This window comes from Cyanistes caeruleus, chromosome 15, assembly GCF_971803275.1.
Source record: "Cyanistes caeruleus chromosome 15, bCyaCae1.hap1.1, whole genome shotgun sequence".
Classification (NCBI taxonomy): domain Eukaryota; kingdom Metazoa; phylum Chordata; class Aves; order Passeriformes; family Paridae; genus Cyanistes; species Cyanistes caeruleus.
Window position 1 is genome coordinate 7033153 of NC_141715.1, and position 18966 is coordinate 7052118.

The 18966-nt window shown below is 47.1% G+C and overlaps 2 protein-coding genes across 3 annotated transcripts in view; one reads left to right on the plus strand and one right to left on the minus strand.

The window, feature by feature from the left end:
* MGAT4B (alpha-1,3-mannosyl-glycoprotein 4-beta-N-acetylglucosaminyltransferase B) overlaps positions 1-8622 on the plus strand; it is a 50925-nt gene extending 42303 nt beyond the window's left edge. For both annotated transcript variants that reach the window (XM_086852202.1, XM_086852201.1), the window contains exons 7-15: positions 77-152; positions 530-644; positions 1379-1509; positions 4344-4451; positions 5375-5568; positions 5956-6034; positions 6486-6573; positions 7451-7563; positions 7638-8622. In XM_086852202.1, coding sequence (XP_086708328.1) covers positions 77-152; positions 530-644; positions 1379-1509; positions 4344-4451; positions 5375-5568; positions 5956-6034; positions 6486-6573; positions 7451-7563; positions 7638-7661 — 928 coding nt within the window. In that variant the 3' untranslated portion in view covers positions 7662-8622. The remainder of the gene's footprint in view (positions 1-76; positions 153-529; positions 645-1378; positions 1510-4343; positions 4452-5374; positions 5569-5955; positions 6035-6485; positions 6574-7450; positions 7564-7637) is intronic.
* Positions 8520-16701, minus strand: LOC111935555 (leukotriene C4 synthase-like). Its single transcript, XM_023935973.2, has 5 exons — positions 16602-16701; positions 12350-12449; positions 10474-10544; positions 9743-9824; positions 8520-9483 (listed from the first exon to the last, which is right to left on the minus strand). Exons 1-5 carry the CDS (start codon positions 16657-16659, stop codon positions 9336-9338), a joined length of 459 nt encoding a protein of 152 aa, XP_023791741.1. The 5' UTR covers positions 16660-16701; the 3' UTR covers positions 8520-9335.
* Positions 16702-18966: the final 2265 nt, after the last annotated feature.

Here is an 18966-nt window from a genome sequence, read left to right on the forward strand (position 1 = left end):
CCCAGCCTTGGCAGGCTCCCTGGAGCAGCCCTATCCCAGCAGAGACCAACACTCCCATTGTCTTTGTCTCTTTCAGGTGGAGGACAAAGCAGAACCTGGACTACTGCTTTTTAATGATGTATGCCCAGTCCAAAGGCATTTATTATGTGCAGGTGGGTTTGGTGCTGGTGCTGAAGGGAAGATGGATGTACCTGTGAGTTCACTGTACTGGCTCATACCAGCTGAGAGAGAGCAAAGAGCACATTCAATTCTGTGATGCAGCAGAGTGGGAGCAGGTTTTAACCACATAGGTTCAAAAGCTGGGTTTTAAAAACACTTTTTGACTTTGAGACCTCCCACTTAAGAAAGGCAGAAGTCCTTATTTCTCTTACCTGTTAGATTAAGTGAGAAAAAGTGCTTGGAGCACCTTCTAGAATAAACTGGGTCTGTGCCAAGGCTTTCCTCTGGTCTAAGGTGTGATTGCTCTGCATAGAGAGACTGTTGCTGGGACCTGGATGGGACATTGGAACTGTGCCCTTTTGTCTTGCAGCTGGAAGATGATATTGTGGCCAAACCAAACTATCTCAGCACGATGAAGAACTTTGCCTTGCAGCAGCCCTCTGAGGAGTGGATGATCCTGGAGTTCTCTCAGCTGGGGTTCATTGGTAATGTTCTCCCCCACTCACCCCAGTCCTATCAGGCACAAGAGCCTGCTGGCTCTTGCCAGTGCTACGTTTTTGGCCTAAGAAATTGTCCCCACAAGATGGTAAAATACTTGATCCCCTCCTTTTTTTGCAGTGACCCTTGTGTTGGCACAGGGGAGAAAGAACCTCACAGCTGGTACTGCTGTTGCTCACTTTTAGTAAAAATAAGCCTGGTGAGTGGCCCAGCTGACAGCCAAACAGCCTAGATATGGCCAGTAGCTTTTAGGCTGGATGAGATCTGGATTTGCCTAAGAGTGTGCAAAAGGAAGTTTACATCAGCCCAGAACTATTTTGGGAACAGCACTACATGGTTTCAGTAGCAGCTTGATCTGTTATTTTGGATACTGGTTTGACTGGCTTAAAACTTGTAGTTTTCAGGGCAGGAAATGGTCTGTCCTGCAGCTGGCTGCATTTTTCATCCCTGTTTCTCTTTACTGAATGGGAGATTTTTAGACCTTTTGATACTGTTATGACCTGTGAAACTCTAATGCTTTCTAATTCTGCAGCAAATATTAAATCCAGAACTGTATTGGCAATGTCAGCAGTGCTGGTACATAAACCAGAGCCACGTGCTGTTTCCTTCACGTAGATGGACACATCTAACCTCCATAGCCCAGTCTCCCAATTTTTTCTTTCCCAGCTCTGATTCTAGACCATTTCATACCTTAGCTCCTCTCTCTCTCTTTGTGCTTTAGGAAAAATGTTCAAGTCTCTGGATCTGAGCTTGATTGTGGAGTTCATCCTGATGTTCTATAAGGACAAACCCATTGACTGGCTGCTGGATCACATCCTCTGGGTGAAAGTCTGCAACCCTGAGAAAGATGCAGTATGTAAACAACCTCTGTTGAAGGGAAATGTTCTGTGTGTGTGCAAATGTACACTTGGCTGTGCCTCCAGAGGATCTTTTCTGTGAGCTCTGGTGCTAACTGACTGCACCGAGCCATCCCTGTGGAGCGTGCCGCAGGGTGTCCTTGTGGACTGTGTAAGTGGAGACCTGGGAGTTCAGGCTTTTGTAGTCTGCAGCTGCCAGGAAAGGCATTATTTCTGCATCTAAGCACTAACAGGGTATTCCTCCTCCAGTCCTGTGTTCCCCATTCTTGTGTGTTGTTTTGCATTCCGGTGTGCTTCTCTCCCTGAAGCCGTTTCCCACTCGCTGACTACAACCCCAGAATAACCCTTTGACGCTGGATCCATGTGCCCTACCCTCCTGGAGAACACATGGAGACTGCCCAGAGAGCTCACCCCAGATGACCCCGAGCAAACCCTCCTTGCACAGTCTGCCAGAATGAAGCCAGATCACACAAAACTCTTGTCAGGGTTTCTGAGAGGGTGCAGAGAGGTGAAATGGGTTCTGGTTTTGTGCTGCCACTCCTTTTGCAGAGCCATAAGGCCCAGTGCCCTGTGGAGGTTGTGTTTGAACTCCAGCAGCAAGGGGCTAAAGCGAGTGGGAAGGGCAGAGGAGGAGTGTGTGTGGCAGCAGATGTAAGATGAGCTCAGCACCAGATACTCTCCTGTCTTCTCTCTGAGCATACTGTATTTACTCAAACGCTTGCTTGCCCTCCTCCCCCAGTGGAGAACAAGCAGCAGAGTCCCTGTGCAGAGCTCAGAGCCAGTGGCTCAGAACAGACTTCATGGTGACAACCATGTTGTGGTGATAAATGCCACAGTAAGTGGTCACTCTGGGAATTAATATTGTATTTATGTGCTGGGGGGATGGAGCATCCTCAGAGCTCTGCAGAACTGGGGCAAGGATGTGGTTTAATTTGGCCTGATCCCTGGCAGAGGACAAGGCATTGTCTCCAGTACCCCTGGTGCAGCAGGACCAGTCTCAGATGATGTTCACTGAATCCTCCTGTCAGCTCAAACCATGTGTTCAGATGTGACACAGCAGTCCCCAGGACTGTCTGGCAACCCCACAGTCTGCACAGCTGTGGGGAAAGCCGGATGGGTGGGATGCTGGGATGGAGCTGGGAATGATGCTGCTGTCTGTGCCCCCACCTTCAAAATCCTCAGCTTGAACACTGATTAAATGCAGGTCCTGCTGTGCAGGATCATCTTCTCCTTAGCTCATCTGTGCTCATCTTTTCCTACCTGATGGAACCAAGGTTTTCTCAGGGGAAACTGCAAACCTCTTAAACATGTTGCCTTTTTAAAAATTAACCTACTTTCCATGTGGATTTCTGGCTCCTTTCCCCCACTGTTTGCATGATTAACTCTGTACAGTGCCCTTTCAAACATGACTTTTGCTTGTAAATCCCACTGTGCAGAATCAAATTGGTAGCGGGGAGGATTTGTCTTTTTGATTGAAAGTTTGTTTGACCTGAGCTTTTGGTGAGTGCTCTGCCTGCTCTGGGTCTATTTTGCACCTTCTTTTTTAACTAATTTTAGATTTACCTGGGGTAGAGCTGTGTGAAAGGATGACCTTCTTACCACCAACTGAGCTGTTCCCCCTCCTGGCTTGTCTGACAAGTCTGCTTTCAGGAAACATTTCTTTAGTAGTGCAGGAAAAGGGGAGAAAGGTAAATCAGGAGATGCAGTAGCTGCCTCCATTCCCCTTCCTCCTCCTCTCCCCATCCAGAGTGAGATAGCCATGATGGAGTTGCATCCAGAGTTGCTGGCAGCGAGTAGGATCTGTCCCATTAGCATGGCTAGTTTTAATTTTCTAATGTAACGTGAGCTGGATTAGGGGATTATCTCTTTTGCAGCTCTCAGGGGTCATGCCTGGAATTTCCCAGCTCCCAGGCCGTGCTGGGGGCTTGGTGTGGCACCCTGTCTGTTCCAGGCATCCGGCGATGCTGCACCCACCGCGGGATTTCTGCCGGGTGGGAGGCTGCAAGAACAGATGGCATTAGGGATGTGCATGCATTTCTTTTCTTGGAAAAAGCCAAAGTTGGATAACAAATACCCTCTCCATACAGCTTTTAACCTGTATTTTTGTCCTGCTCCCCCAAAACTGAGAGAAATGAGCTATTTTAAAATGTGAGTTCTCATCTCCCCACGCTCTCAGTGATTTTCCCTTTTGTCCTTTATTCCCTCTCCATCGTCTCTCTCCCTCCACTCCATGGTAAATCACTGCCAGGATCACAGTTGCCTCTCCAAGTTTATTTATGTGGTGGATAGGTGTGAAACAGCCTAGCAGCTCTAACAGTGGCATGTACTGTACATCTGCTCACAGCTCCTGCCAGCAGACTGGGAACTGCCCATCCAGAGACAGCCCACACTTGGGACCTGTTCCCCTGGGCTCTGAGTCATCCCAGGATTACTGTACCTTCAGACATCAGCGATCCCAAGCTCTGAGTTGTAGGAAAAAGGCTTTCCTAATAAGCCAAGGGCAAAGGAAACTCAATTCTCTGGCTGTTCCTCCCTGACAGCACAGCGGGGATTTGCTCAGCATTCTTAGCTATGCTTGGCAGGAGAAATTTGGCCCTTAAACCAGGACCCTGCCCAGCAGAGCCAGGGGGGCCAGTGGCCAAGAGTCTCGGTCTGGTTTCCCCAGAGTGTGGCTAAAAGCCCTCTTGCCAGCTTAGAGCCTAAACACCACAGAAGGGCACAGAGATGGAGGACAGGGTTGTCTGTCACTCCTTGTGTCCTTGTCCATCCCTGGTGAGGGCCACAGTGGCCTGCAGAGGTTTGAGCCTGGGGCACTGTGTCTCGTTTCAGAAACACTGCGACAGGCAGAAGGCAAACCTGAGGATCCGCTTCAAGCCCTCGCTCTTCCAGCACGTGGGAACCCACTCCTCCTTGGCTGGGAAGATTCAGAAGCTGAAGGTGGGTACCAGCTCTCTGTCCAAGCTACAGGTGGCCTGGCCTGCAGACACCCAGGAACTGACTGCTTTTGGGTGGGGACATCAGTGACAGCAGCTGGTGGCAGCTGGATTTCTGTGAAGTGGTTTTGTTTTATGATGAATTACAGTGAGCTCAGGTAGCTCCTGCTCCTCAGAATGGCAGTGACATGCACCAAAAGTCACTGCAAGATTTCAGGCCTTGGTACCAGTCATGGCCACTCACCCTGAGTGCCAGACCATGGTCCAGGCAAGTGACTTCGAAGGATCTACTGAAAAACCTTGAGAGATGACTCCTGGGTTGGTCTGACTTCCTTCCCACTCCACTCCATGTTCCTGGGATTTGGTGATGGGCAAATTATAACTCACTGTATAAGAGCTGGAATTGTTGATGTGTGTTTAAACATGAACAAAATGCAGCTTCCCACAAGTGCAGAACCCATGGACAGACATCCCTGGGCTGTGCTGTCTGTGTGATCCCTGGGGAAATGGATGGTATAATCCAGTTTGTATCACAGTGCAGTGCTGTCAGGCCATGTAATCCAGTCATTTTATGCTATTGTCAGCCTCACAGCTGCTTTCTCCTCAAGTGTAAAGACTGTTTCCAGAACTCCTGGGGCAGGGCCAGGCATTCAGGGACATTAGGACAATGAAAGGCTCCTTGGTGTGCTGGATCAGAGCACAGAGCAGGGGTGTTTCTCTGAGCTGCCTCTCCTGAAGCAGTGTCCTGGATCCAGTCACACATTCCCCTGCCTGGTGCCTTTCCCAGATTACTTCCATGTCTCATCCTTCTGTGCCCTGCAAATCACAAAATTTTAATTTGCAGTGCCTTGTAGCTGTGACCCTGGTTCCTCACAGGCCAGAGCAGCTCATGGCCCTTCTCTGCCCTTTTGCTTTGTGCCCACCAAGGACAAGGACTTTGGGAAACAGGCACTGCGGAAAGAGCACGTCAACCCTCCTGCCGAGGTGAGCACCAGCCTGAAAACCTACCAGCACTTCACCTTGGAGAAGGCTTACCTGAGGGAGGACTTCTTCTGGGCCTTCACTCCCACTGCTGGAGACTTCATCCGATTCCGATTCTTCAAACCTCTCCGTATTGAAAGGCCAGTGCTTGAGGGGTCACTGGGGGTGTGGGGGCAGCCCAGAGCACATGGAGGCACTTGACTTCTGCTCTTCTGGCAATTTAAATCAAATTTCTTGCCTGTCTTCTGCTTGGCTGCTGAGGAGAAGAGAGCAATGCTCTTCCAGGAGAAGGATAATTTAACCCTTTCTCACTGGGGCCACCTTTGCCAGAGCCCTTTGCTTTCCTGCACTTGTGAGCAGTCCATGGTTTAGCTGATCTGGCATAGAAAGTCTCAGGCCAAATGGTGCTGTGGGCTCTTTGGGAAGGTGCCTGTTAGGTTGAGCTGTTTGATGATTCAGATGGGGTGAAAGCCATCATGTGCCCCCTCGCTCAGTGTGCCTTTCTGTGGATTTGGTCTCTGTCACAGGTTTTTCTTCCGCAGTGGGAACATCGAGCACCCCGAAGACAAACTCTTCAACACAACCGTGGAGGTTCTGCCGTTTGACGTAAGTCTTTGAGATTTGAGGTGAGGGTGGAGTGGGAAGCAAAAGAGGCTTGAGAGGAGGGAACTGCTTAGAGCCATCAGGAAAATCCTTACAAGATTTGAGTGCCTCTTACAGGTGCTGGCAGGGAGCCAGAGGGTCATGCCTGGTGTGATGCCACCTCGGGAATGGGGTGCTTTGCTAAGCATGCCTGTGTGAGCCATCCCTGTCTGGGGATGCTGCAATGGGTGGGATGGCTGCAGAGGAGGAGATGAAGCCAGAATGGTGCAGTGGATACAGCAGTGTGAGGACTGCAGCTGTCCTCTTGTTTTGGGCGTGTGTCTCAGGGTTACCAGGTATGGGACGAGATGTTAGGATTTGCTGGCAAGGACATCTCTGGGGTTGCTGCTTTTCCTTTGGGACTTTTGGGTGAGTCTTGCCTTTGGCTTTGCACAAAACTCCTCTCCTTTTGCAGAGTCTACAGTCAGATAAAGAAGCCTTGCAGGAGGGAAGAGGCGCAGTCATCAAGTACCGCAGGACAGCGGATGGCTACATCCAGATAGGTACAGTGGGGTGTGGGTGGTAAAGTGCTTGCTGTCTTTGATAACACAGCCCAAGGCCTCACCTGCATGGCAAGAACCTTAGAGCTATTTGCTTGGCAAAGAGTAATTTCTGCTTGCCAGGAGAAAGGTTGGAGCAGTATTTAATTGTCATTGCCTCCTCTCCTCCACTGCCCTCTCTCTCAGACCAGGTTGTCCTCCTCAGATAGTTTTCAGTCCTGCATTTCTGCCAATCTCTGCTCAGAGCTGGGACCAAATGATGCAGATTATTTGTTTGCTTACTCTGGGATTAAAAACCTCTACCATGGGCAGTTTTGTCATCTCTGTACTCAAACCATTAGCAGGCCAGACTTCGTCTCTTGCCACTTGAGCTTGTTTTAGTGCTTGCCCTGCCCTTGTACAAGAACAAGCAATTGCAGCCTCCAGAGACCTGCCAGTGTGTGATACAACCCTGGTGTCCCTGCTAAGATGTCATTTTTTTTAAAGCAGATAAATAAAAGAAAAAATTCCTGTCACATGCAGTGTTTTGCCATTTTCTTATTCTTCTGCATACTGACTGGTTTCTCCCAGTTGCATTTTCAAAAAAATAAAAATCACAACCAAAAAAGCATGTCAGGCAACTCTGTCCCCTTTCACACAGCAGTGATATGACACCAAATACTCCAAGTACATTTTGTTTTGTGTACCTGATTTTTTTCCTCCAAGGTGTGGCATTTTGCACTGTATTGCCATCCACAGTGGTGTTTTCTAGCCTATTTTGTGTGAGGCAGCCACAGGCAGGGCTTGCTGGGGCTGTTGGTTGTGCCCTGGGAAAGAGGGGGAAGTGTAGGGGCAATGCCAGAGGACCATCCCTGTGCCAGCCATGTGCTCTCCCCACCAGGTTCATTTTCCAAGGGTGTCGCAGAGGGTGAGGTGGACCCATCCTTTGGGCCACTGGAGGCCATCAGGCTGTCCATCCAGACCGACTCCCCGGTGTGGATCATCCTGAGCGAGGTAAGCTGAGCTCCCTCAGCACGTCCCTCCCCTGCCCTGCTCATCGCTCTGATCCCATCCCTCTCTTCTTCCAGATTTTTATCAAAAAAGCAGAGTGAAACAGGCAGGAGGCAGAACGGACACACTCGTGGATCCCTGGTCCTGCTCCCTCCCTCCCGCTCCCTCCTCCCTGCGGCGCCTTGCCCGGAGCAGGACAGCGCAGGGCCGGCTGCCGGAGGCGGCACTCGCCGACAGACCACGGCAAAGCTGCTGCTGCGCCAGCCCCACCATCCCCAGCAGGGCTGCGGGGCCAGGACGGGCATCGACTTCTCCTGAAGAGGAGCAAAAAGCAGACCCCAACCCCCTGTGCAGAGGGGAGGCTTTGCTCCGCTCCCCCGGCCCCTCGGGGTGCCGGCTGCCGCTCGGGACACACGGGACAGTTTGGGGTCGGGATGAGCTTTAGCGAGCGTGGGGACAAAAAGCACCTTCAGCCCCGGACAGGGCAATTTTGGCTGTATTTGGGGACAGAGCAGGTCACACTGAGACCTGCCAGCTGACCCCACCATGGGATGGAGGTGGCAGGAACCTGCCTCGCACTCTCCCAGGCAACAGTCCTGGCCACAGCTGAGAATTAAGTGAGGGCAAAGACTGACCCTCCTTCAGCAGAGGAAGAACGAATCCAAAGGGGTTGGAGCTATGATTATGGCAGGGAAAACAAAAAAAAATAAAATATGCCACACTGTGCCTGCCAGCATTGAACACAGCCCCTTAACTCACGGTGAAGTCTCCAGTGTCTTCATGCCTTGAGATTGAGTGCAGAAACTGTCTTTTTTTAAATAACTATTTCAGTTATTAATTGATGTGGGTTTTATTGGGGAAGGAAAAAAAAAAAGCAGAGGTAGCCCAGTTCAAAAATAGTAGGGATTAGTGTAAATCCCAATGTCCTTTCAGCTATACACTGGAATGCATTATACTACTTTAATGTTCTGTATTTTTTATTATTGGATACATTTGATTTTTCAAGTACATCTCTATATAAATATATAAAACAATGTGCACTGTAATAAAAGCTAAATTTAAGCCTTTGGTGCAGTAGTGAGAGTCACTTGCAGCAGGGCTGCTTAAGGCACCTGTGACCCCCCCAAGTTTTCTCAGTGGAGGATGGAATCCAGGGAGGGCAAGGTCCTGTTGCAGGGTGGGTGATAAGTGAAGCTGGGGCAAAGTAAAGGTCATTCAATCACTGCCAGACTTTAGTACAAGACTTTAGTACTTGGACTAGGGTCAGGCTTTTCTCCCAGTGTTTGGATGTGGTTTTAGGCAAGCTTACCCATCCTTTTCAGTTAATCACAGCAGCTTTTCCTGTGAAACCCAATCCCCAGCTCAGATGTTCTCACACCAGTCTCTGAGCACCTTTGACAATCACAGGTGATTTCTAGTGAGAAAAATAATTTATTTTTGTATATCCATGGTGTGATTCTTCAGCACAGATCATTACAGCAGTAAGGAGGAGAGACAACAGCATGTGGGTCAGTGTGTGCTCCACGAGGCAGAGCCAGAGGCATTTTAGAGCAGACAGTGCTCTAAAGCAGTAAACCTCCTCAGCGGGGGCAGGGACTGGAAAGCATTTGCTTTCTAGAAGGGAAATTATCTCTAAAGAGCAGAGGAGTGCCAGCATCCACCTCCCTTCAGCGGGGAATGCAGAGCCAGGGAAATACTCTCCCTCTGATGGTGCCACATGCCTGGCTCCCCTGTGCTGGGACAAACAGTGAGCTTTGGGAGAGCTGTGGCTCCTCTCAGTGGGCACCACGGAGCTGGAGAGGCCACAGCAGTGCTGCCATCCCTGTGGAGGAGCTGGGCCACAGGAAGTGTGCCAGGAGCCCGGCCAGAGCCAGCCCCATCAGCAGCCAGAGCAGCCAGGCACTGGCATACAGTGGTCCCAGCCTGGGTGGGAGAAAACACCATCAGGCACTGCCAGCCCAGCCGGGGCAGAGTGGCACAGGCTGGCAGTGCTGCGAGTCCCCACCCTCCAGGATAAGAGGTGACACAGCCATGAGCACATGGGGGCAGGAGGGGAGGAGGAGGAGGTCAAAATCTGCCTGCAATCCCAGCCATGGGAAGGAAACCTGTTGCAGAGGCCAGGTTGTGCTCCCAGCCTCCCTGGGCTGGTTTGGGGTGCCCACAGTCCCGGTCAGGTCCTTACCGTCCCTGTGCAGCCACGGCGTAGCCCTGGAAGTATTTGAGGCGGGTGTAGAGGTACAAGAGCCCACACACTGCAGTCACACCTGTGGGGATGGGGAGCCCAGTTCTGGTGGGGCTTGGGGTGCTGGACACTGCTGGAGCTGCATTCCAGCAGTCACCCCAGCAGATGGGGCATGACCCAGAGCAATTTGGCTTTAAACCACTGTGGGAGCTTAAATGTTTTCTTCCCTTTTTGTGAGGGATGAACTTCTCTGCCCCACAGAGTTGCCCTGGGACTTGGGTTGGCAATGCTCCCTGATGTGGTTTCTCCACACAACTTCCCTGTTGCAGCAACCCAGTCCCCTGAGCTCACTTGGTAGGGGGACAGACAGTGGATGAGTAAATGTTTGGGTTATGGTTTCTTGCTCTGACATAGCCCTGCCTCAGCTGCTGCCACCCTGGGACAGCCTGACCTTGTCTTGGAGAAGCAGCACAAGGGGATAGGCGGGCTCCAGCAAAGGAGCAAGGGCTGCCAGTACTTCCTCCTCCAGGCAGGAATGGGCTCAGCTGCTCTCAGCTGCAGTTGGGGCACTTCTCAGTCAATCCAGCTAAAGGGCAAACTTGCTTTCCATGAACAGGAGCCTCACAGGCACAGAGAGAATGCCTAAGTCACAATGGGATTTAACTTAGGGCTGTGGTTTTTTTGTTTGTTCACATGGTTTGGGTTGGAGTTCCCCCCAACATCCCTCTTACCTTGATGGAAGAAGATTCCAGCAACCCAGAGGAGGGAAATGAAGATTGGGAAGTACTCTGAGCAGTTTGCCCTGGTGAGAACCAGAGATGAGAGTTAAAACTGCCTCCTTGTACATCAGAGCCTGGATAACCAAGGCTGGAGAAGGGAATTGGAAACTCAGAGCAAACAAAAAGAGCTGATGAGAACCATCACTGTGCTGTGTGAAAGGGGCCTTTTCTATGATCAAGAATACCCAATATCTGTATTGTAGAGAAAAAAAGCAGCCAAACAGCACATAGCATTCACCTCTCCCATATTCACATGGCCCTGGAATGACAAGCTGTGGCTGATGTGGAGATTTGTCTCTGCTGGGCCCTCGACAGGCTCCATCCCACACACAGCACCATCACAGGCAGCTGCTGCACCTCCAGCTGCTGGGGGAGAGCCTTCCTGTCAGTATTTAAGGAGCTTTCTCTTCCCCTTGGCTGAGCACAGCCCAAATTTGAGAGTCACACAAGTCACACTGCAAAAAGGAGCCTTCTCTCAGATACAATTCAGCAGGAGATGATCAAACCTACAGCCAGGTTTTCCTCCTTTTTCCTTTAGTGACAAAAATACAGATTTTCTGCAAGAGTAGGAGCTGTGCTATTAAAGACATTGGTTTTGCTTCTCCCACATTTTACCATTCCCTAGGCAATTTAATCTTAATGTTGGCCAAAAATGTACAAACCTTTGGAGAATGGAGCCAAACTGGAAGCTGGTAAAAGTCTGAAGAAGCTTATTCTATAAATGCAGTTTAAGCTTCAGTGAGGGGAAGCTGCCAGCTTTCTTCAAGTGAGTAATATATCAATACCACTTTTTTCCCATATTATTTTTTTCAATATATCAAATTATCCATTTATATACTCTTCCACAGGGAAAAGAGAAGAAAAACTCAGAAAGAAGCAATATCTTCTCAAGTCCAGGTTCCCTGAGCTCACCTTCCCTGCCCATTAGAGGCAGGGTTTCCCAGAACACCACAGCCAAGGCATGGTGTGGTTAACACACATTTAACAGTTCAGTATTTGATTAAAAGCCACATCAGCAGCTCCCCAGCTCACAGAGGCTGATGTCTCCAGGCAGGCTGGCCTTCCATGGCACCACAGAAGGACTGAAGCCGGTGGTTTTGTCACTCCACAAATGTTTCCTGTGTGCTGGCAAGGGAACGCAGCTGCTTTGTTCGGGGTTTAGTGCCGGGCTGGAGCTACCCTTCACACCAGCTCCAGCCAATTCCTTTCAATCGCTTACAAAACAGAATGACTGAGATGAAAGACGGAATCTGGTGCTTTCTGGAAGCCGAAGGGATCTGTGAACATTTCCATTTTAGCTCCAGCATTGCTCTCTCCATAGGAACAGAGCAAAAAGAAACAGCCCTCAGCAGGGGCCCACAAGTGCTGATTCTCACAGTACAATGGCTTCTGAATGGGAAAAAATTAAAATGCCCTTGTAGCTTCAAGGGCCCAGCAAGGCCGTTTGCTTCAATTCAACAGCAAAACATTACAAGAAAATATCAGGTTATTAATAAAGCTTTGGCTGCTCTCACCACTTGGAGCAAATGGTAATATTAAATTTAATGATTCTAATCGTGAATGCTCTGCGCCTCCTCTATACAGCCACTAATTTGTAATTTGGCTGCCTCACAATGCCAGAAGGAAAATTGTCATGGATGGACAGAAACACCCCAGCCAAAAAGCTCCAAATCAAAATGAAGACCTTTGTACACAAAGCATTGAAAAAAAAAATTATATCAGTAGCAGTAAGTGGAAAGGTGACTTGAGGGGGACCAGTCTCTCCCAACAGTGATGGTTGACTCAAGTCTTATCTAGACAAAGTCGCCACAAAAACTTAACAGCTTACTGGGCTCTGAAGGTCCGCTCAAATTCAGGGTGACCCGTTGTTTCAGGAGGGGAAATCTTGTACTTCCGACGGGCATAGATCACCTGCATTGCAAAATAGGCTAAAAACAGAACACAGGAATGGTAACAGACCAGCAGTGTTCATTTAGCCAAGCTTTATCTGGCTTGGAATCAAGCAAGTGGTTAGAATGAAAGAGCTGGTATGATCTAGGCCTACAGTCCAAGGCTGTCACACATGACCTGTAATAAATGTGCTATTTATTTCACTCTCATGCTTTAAATTCAGGTTTGGTTATCCCAGCTGAATGCTGGATGACACTGCAGCATCTCACATCCAGCACCTCACTGTATGAGGTGCACACCCAGCAGAGCCCTCAGTGCTGCTCCCCAGGAGATAAAACACACAATAAGACCTTACCAAGTGCACACTGAGTTGCAGAATTATTTCTTAGTCTTGCACTTTGTGTTTAGAGTACCTGTGCACCATCAGCCAGTCTGATGAGAATGATGTGCAGCATTTTCTGCTGTTCAAAGTGGTTGCAAAGTATGGCCCACGTCACAGAGCAGCATCCAAACTGCCAGCACTGGGATATCACTAAGTCAATTAGAGATGCTCTTAATCATGGCAATAAAAGGAAATGGGGAAGAGGGTGATTATTTCTTGCTCTTCACTCGTGCAGGGCAGCCCCAAGGCTCCAATGGTTCAAGAAGCAGAGGTGCTGCCCATGCCTGCTACCAGTGCCACATTTGAGCCCGTCAGTGTCTGCTGCATCAGTCCTTTGTACATTGGTAAAGGACATGGAAAGTCACTTCAAATATTCAACAACATAAAGATTTGGAATGTTTCAGTATTCTTGAAAGCTCCTACTCCCACAGGCAATTGCTGATGCTCTGAGTGTTTTATTTAGGTGCACTACTACACTGCTGCCTTTATTGAAAACTCCTATTTTCATATAGGAGAAAACTAAGTTATAAAAACAATTACTTTGGTGGCTGTGGTGGTATCGCTGAGCCACTTGACACTTTTGCTATGTGAGCAAAATCCTCACATAGCAACATTTCCAGAGCATCGCACAGAGAAACAAGGAGCCAGGGTGCAAGGCCTGCCCTGGGGACTGTCTTATTGTAACAAAGATAAAAGCAGAAGAGCAGGATAGAGAAGGGGAAGTAGGGACAGATGTTCCAAGATTAAAGACAAGACATGTGCCTGCAGAAAAGCATTAGAACATATGTAGAAGGGAATTAGAAATGTAAATAATCTGATGCTATGTGACTTGCGTATCACAAGGTTTTAGTAAGTCATTTCTTTAAGAACACATTTAAGAACAATTAAGCATGTTCTAGTGTTTTCCACAGTGACCCAGCCCTAAATGAGACAGAGCAAAGTGGGGGGAAACAAGAATGTTCCCCCCTCTTTGATTCATTTGTAGCAGGTTGATTATGGGTGAGGGTGTCACCCTTCTCCAGAGGTCCAGCAGGACAGGACACAGCACTCCCTCTGTGAACCCAGAAAGATGTAACATGCAACTGGAATTCAGCAGCTGCTGGCAGAGCTCTGGGAATGAGATGAAACCATGACCCATCCTGTTACCTCTCTTCCTCCCTAATGCTCTCAGGGTATCATCCCAGACTCCTCTCCAAAAATGGACTGAGCTGAAGTTACAGCACCATGAGCAGATCTGGCTCGTGGCATAAACCAAACTGCACTGGACAATGCCCTTCATCCTGCTTTGTGCCATCTGCACCTTCCCTAAGGTAGGATTCTTGTGACTGATGGGTGAGGTAAGAGTCATTTCACATCAAACCTCTCCACCAGCTCTACACTTGGCATCTTGCTTCTACATGGGGCTAATATTCAAGTCCTACACAGATCCCTGACACTTAGGGATGAGTAACATACAAAACAACCACCCAAGAGGAGCAGGAGCCTTTTGGAGGACAGCTGGCTGTTCCCCAAACCTGGTGTAAGGGTGAAGAACTAAGGATGAAGAACCAGTCCACAAAAGCAATTCTCAGAATGAGGTGTTGAAAAAATCCACACTGCATGAGCCTTCTCAGCACAGACTCCTGGAGAAAGAGTTCAATCTACTCTGCAGAACCTTCCAAAGCATTTTTTTTTTTTTGTGATTCGTGTCTCGAGGTTAATCACCTGTGTGGATTCCCATGTGGCTTAGGGGCTCAGCTCTCCCTGAACTTTGCTCTTCAGTGGAAATATTCTTCATTCTCTATTTGATTATGTCCACAAACTTGTCAAATCGTATCACAGCTGCTATCTGCCACATTTGAGTGAACCTGGCAAACAAGCCCTGTGGGGCCTGACAGTGACATTGCATAAGTTTTCTTTCCTTTGAAGCTGTAAAATAAAGGAGCAGGGGAAAAAACTGGAGTAGAATAATTTTGCTCTGTGTTATAATGTTCACCACGAGGCTGGGGCACACATTCAAAGACTGCTAAACTCAAGAGTTTCACTAAACTGAGGATGACTAAATTAAAAAAAGTTACTTGAAAGAATGTGGAAACTGCAGGCTCCCAGGAAATTCAAAAGGAAACATAAAAATCAACCAAACGCTGTACTGAGGTCAGCCATTAAATGCCATCTCCTGCTCCAGGATGTGATGGAAAGGAGAAGTGTCTGTAGGGACAGCCCATGTCTGTGCTTCAGCACTCACCTGCTCAGAGCAAATCCCAGACCTGTAACTCACCTACAGAATGTCCTTTCAAAACATGCAGAGAAAGCCACTCACAGCTCTGAACCCCAGTGACAGGCACACATATTTCATGGGAGGAGATGGAAAGGAAATGCACAGTATTTTGCAATTGCTCCTTGGCTTCACATGCAGAGAAAGCCACTCACAGCTCTGAACCCCAGTGACAGGCACACATATTTCATGGGAGGAGATGGAAAGGAAATGCACAGTATTTTGCAATTGCTCCTTGGCTTCCCATGCAGAGATCATAAAACCAGGATACCTCATCCTATCAAATAGATATGAAGGTGCTGATGCTTGCTATATGTCTGCTGTTTCACACCTGGATTGTATACCATGAAAGTAAAATGTTTAATGCTGCAACCTTTGAAAAGTAATTGAAATTCTCATTAAACAAAAATATTTGAGACAAAACTGCTATCTAGAGATTTGCTACTGAGGGTTTCCTAAAGGAAAAAGGCTCAGCAGCATTTCTGTAATTCAACTTCAAATTTTCTTCATGTCTTGTCTTTGCACGCTAAACATTCACTCCACCCTCAGTTTAATAACAAAAAAAATCATAGTACAAAGGTTTCTTCCATTTGTAGTTGGTGGCATGTCTGTGTAAATTGAGTGGAAATTATTGAAAATTCAGAAGTCTTGAGCTCTATTTTTAAAGTGGCATATTTTGTTTTAAATAATACTTATATTGAGAAATTTATCATCTGATGGCTAAAAGCACATGATGCTCCTCAGAGATGCACATCCATTTGTAAGCATTTGTGTGATAGCTGTATGTAATTCACCAATTAATACAGTAATAAAAAACCCCACAAACCTTCCCTTATAGAATTGTGAAGATTTTAATAAAATGGGGGCTCTCTCCCCATCCTAGGCAGGGGAGTCCTGAAGCTCAAGAGGGACAGACTTTATCCAAAGGACCCAAAAATAAACAGAGCTTGGCAACAACCCCGTTCCTTCTGAATGGTCCAAACACAATGCATCTATTTAAATTAGAAGTCACTGTGTTCCTTTGAAGAGCTCTGTGTCTATTTCTGCCCAGAACTTGCATTAGTTTCCAAATTACTGTGCTCTCAGTCCATCTTGTCTCTGCTCTGTGCCATAGGAGCATACAAGGATATTGGTGACAAACACCTGTGTGCACGAGGCTCTTTGCTATATCCACACCAGCTCTGTCTGTACACTGACCTCCTCACCAGCACATTTACTAACCTGCCTTTATTTTGGCTACCTCCAGCCACTGTAAGTTACAAATCACCTGCTAAAATTCAATCACAAACTAGTTTACTTTAAGACCATGTCGAAATTGCTTTAAGTCTAAAAGTTTTAATTGCTAGCTTTGAGGATTATTTTAGTCCCTGTTAAATAATGACCACCCTCAGGCATGACACTTCTGCAATGAACAAGCCAAAAATCCGTATCATTTTACCATGCTGGAAAACAGTGACTTTCACTGCACAGACACTCTGAGAAAAATACAGGAACCACATCCCACAAAGTTTAATGTAATTAGCTTAATACTGCCATTGTACAAAGGATATTTACCTTGCTCCAGGACCCCCAGAACGGTGACTGTGGCCAGCAGGTCTATCTGATCTCTCATGCTGCTGACTGTGGAGCAAACCCCAGCCTGATGTGCTGGGTATAGGTGTCCCAATGCTCCTCCACCACCCACTTCCACAGAGCTGCCTCTGAGCACAGGTGTTTCCTCCACCACACCTTAACCCTCTCTACAACACAGTTTTCCAAAGCATCCACCCACCAGAAAAACGTCAGTTGCAGCCAAGTGCCTGTTGCTGAACAATGGAGCAGGAAAGAATTCTGCACGAGCAAATTGTGAAATTCTTCTAATTTACATTTGCATATTTTATACCATGATTCAATTATATGTTGCTGGCAATGGAAAGATGATGGAATTCTTTCCAGCCCTTTTGTTGCTAGTTTTAATGAGCTCTGAAGCATCTCAATTATGTGCAAGGCTGTAAAAATTATTAACAAGCATTTACAAATTAATGACTTGACCTTCAGCTCTTATTTCAAGTAGTGGAGTTGACCACATGAAAGATCTGATACACTCCAGCTGGAATAACTTAATTTTGTTACCAGATTTTGTGATTTAACAGAACATTCAGATACTTTATCCTACTAATTACTACCCTTCAGTTTATCAAAGCAGTACAGTTCTTTTCTAGCACTCGCTCACCCTTAGTAGTTTTCTTAAGTTTTTAAGCAGTACAAACCTTTCCCTGGATAACAAAACAAAACACAAGTTCTCAGTTCTGAAGGCAGCAGAGGATGTAGAAACATAGAGACCCTGATAAATGTTAAACTGACATCAGAGTTTTAATTGTAATATGTAAAATTTGAAAACCAGCAGTGTTTTAGCCTTGAATAACTTATCTCCCCACTCCACAAAAGTAAAATTGGCATCAGTTCAAAAAGTTACTTTATGTTTTTGAGCAACTTTATATGGATGACTACTCTGATGCCAAAATTTTTAAAATCAGAGAGAAGGTTTTCTCTTAATGCTGGTGTCTGAGACACTGCATTTCTCTCTGCTCAGTCACACACACAAACCCTCACTGAAGAATTTGTGTGTGTACCAGACCTACAGTTTCTCCCAAGAGGGACACAGCAAGTTTTTTTTCTAGTTTGGCTTTCATTGCTTCAAAACCCCATTGTGACATCTCATCAAGTTGAAAATTCAGTTAATCCATCAAATACCCAATGTTACACTTTTTATAAATAGCCACACACGTAGAATTGCAAAACCACTCCCTTTCTCTAAAAAACACTCACATGATGTGAATTCTGACTCTCCAAGGTACAGCAGACTCAGACTAAATAGAACTAAAACCTAAACGTTAACCTTAACTGAACCTATTGGTGACCAAAGATTTCATCTGCAGTGTCCAATGTAGAAGTCAGAGAGGAAATGTCACCAGGGTCACCTTAAAATATATTTCAACAAACAATTCAGGTTTGAGAAAACACTTCCATTACAGATTTCCATTACTCTCAGGAAAAACACTGACATCAAGGAAAAAAAAAAAAAAATCAAATTCGTTTCTGAGCAAAGGTTCATGATAAGCTGCCACTGACTCCTTCAAATCTTTGGAAAACCACAGATATCATTTCAGTGGGGGATGGTTTGCAAAATTTCTGTTTCATTCAACAATAACTAAAATACAGCATTTTTAATGGGACAATAAAGCAAAAATTAATGTTACTTCACTGTCCCACACCGGCTAAAAGCAACTGATTCTGGTACTGCTACTGATTGCTACATTTGTGTCTTTATAATCTTCCAAAGTTACAGGTCTCTACGTCCCCCAAACAGAAAACAAAACTTGTAGAGCAGGAATACACTAAAAATACACTCTGGCACTCACAGGTTGCTGTGAGGAAACACGGAGGCTGAGCTGGGGCTGCAAACACAACTGCACAATGACACCAACTGCAAAGCCTGGAGAACGACCCATCAGTGTCTGAAGCTGGGCAGTGGCTGTGGGACTTTACCAGCCTTGAGCCAAGACCTCCACACACGCTGCTGCCAGTGCTTTGTTCCTTGCTCAAGTATCAGCTCCTGCTTGCAGCACATGTCCCACGTCTCAGCTGGAGACCTGTGTGCACCATGTGCCTGCATCAGACAAGTCTTGAGGAAATCAGTTTGAACCTCCAAAGGCTGGCATTCTGAGGGAACTGGCACATTTTGGAACTCTACAATTTTGCACATGTGAGGTCTTGGTAGTTATTAACATCTTTTTCACTACTAACAACCACCTCTGCAGATGAATTTCCCAGCTTCAGGTCTACAATGCATTCCAGAAAAAAAACAAAAGCCCGGAAGCAGTGGGAGTAGCATAAAGCCCAATTTTCAAAGTTACATTTTCTAAGGCCCCTTTATCCA

What these genes read in the sequence shown, in the direction of transcription:
- LOC111935555 (XM_023935973.2), bottom strand. Translation starts at nt 16,659, where the DNA reads ATGAGAGATCAGATAGACCTGCTGGCCACAGTCACCGTTCTGGGGGTC. An exon ending in GAGCGGACCTTCAGAGCCCA is followed by an intron (nt 10,545 to 12,349) that starts GTAAGCTGTTAA and finishes GGTTCTCACCAG; the next exon opens with GGCAAACTGCTCAGAGTACT. An exon ending in GCCGTGGCTGCACAGGGACG is followed by an intron (nt 9,484 to 9,742) that starts GTAAGGACCTGA and finishes TCTCCCACCCAG; the next exon opens with GCTGGGACCACTGTATGCCA.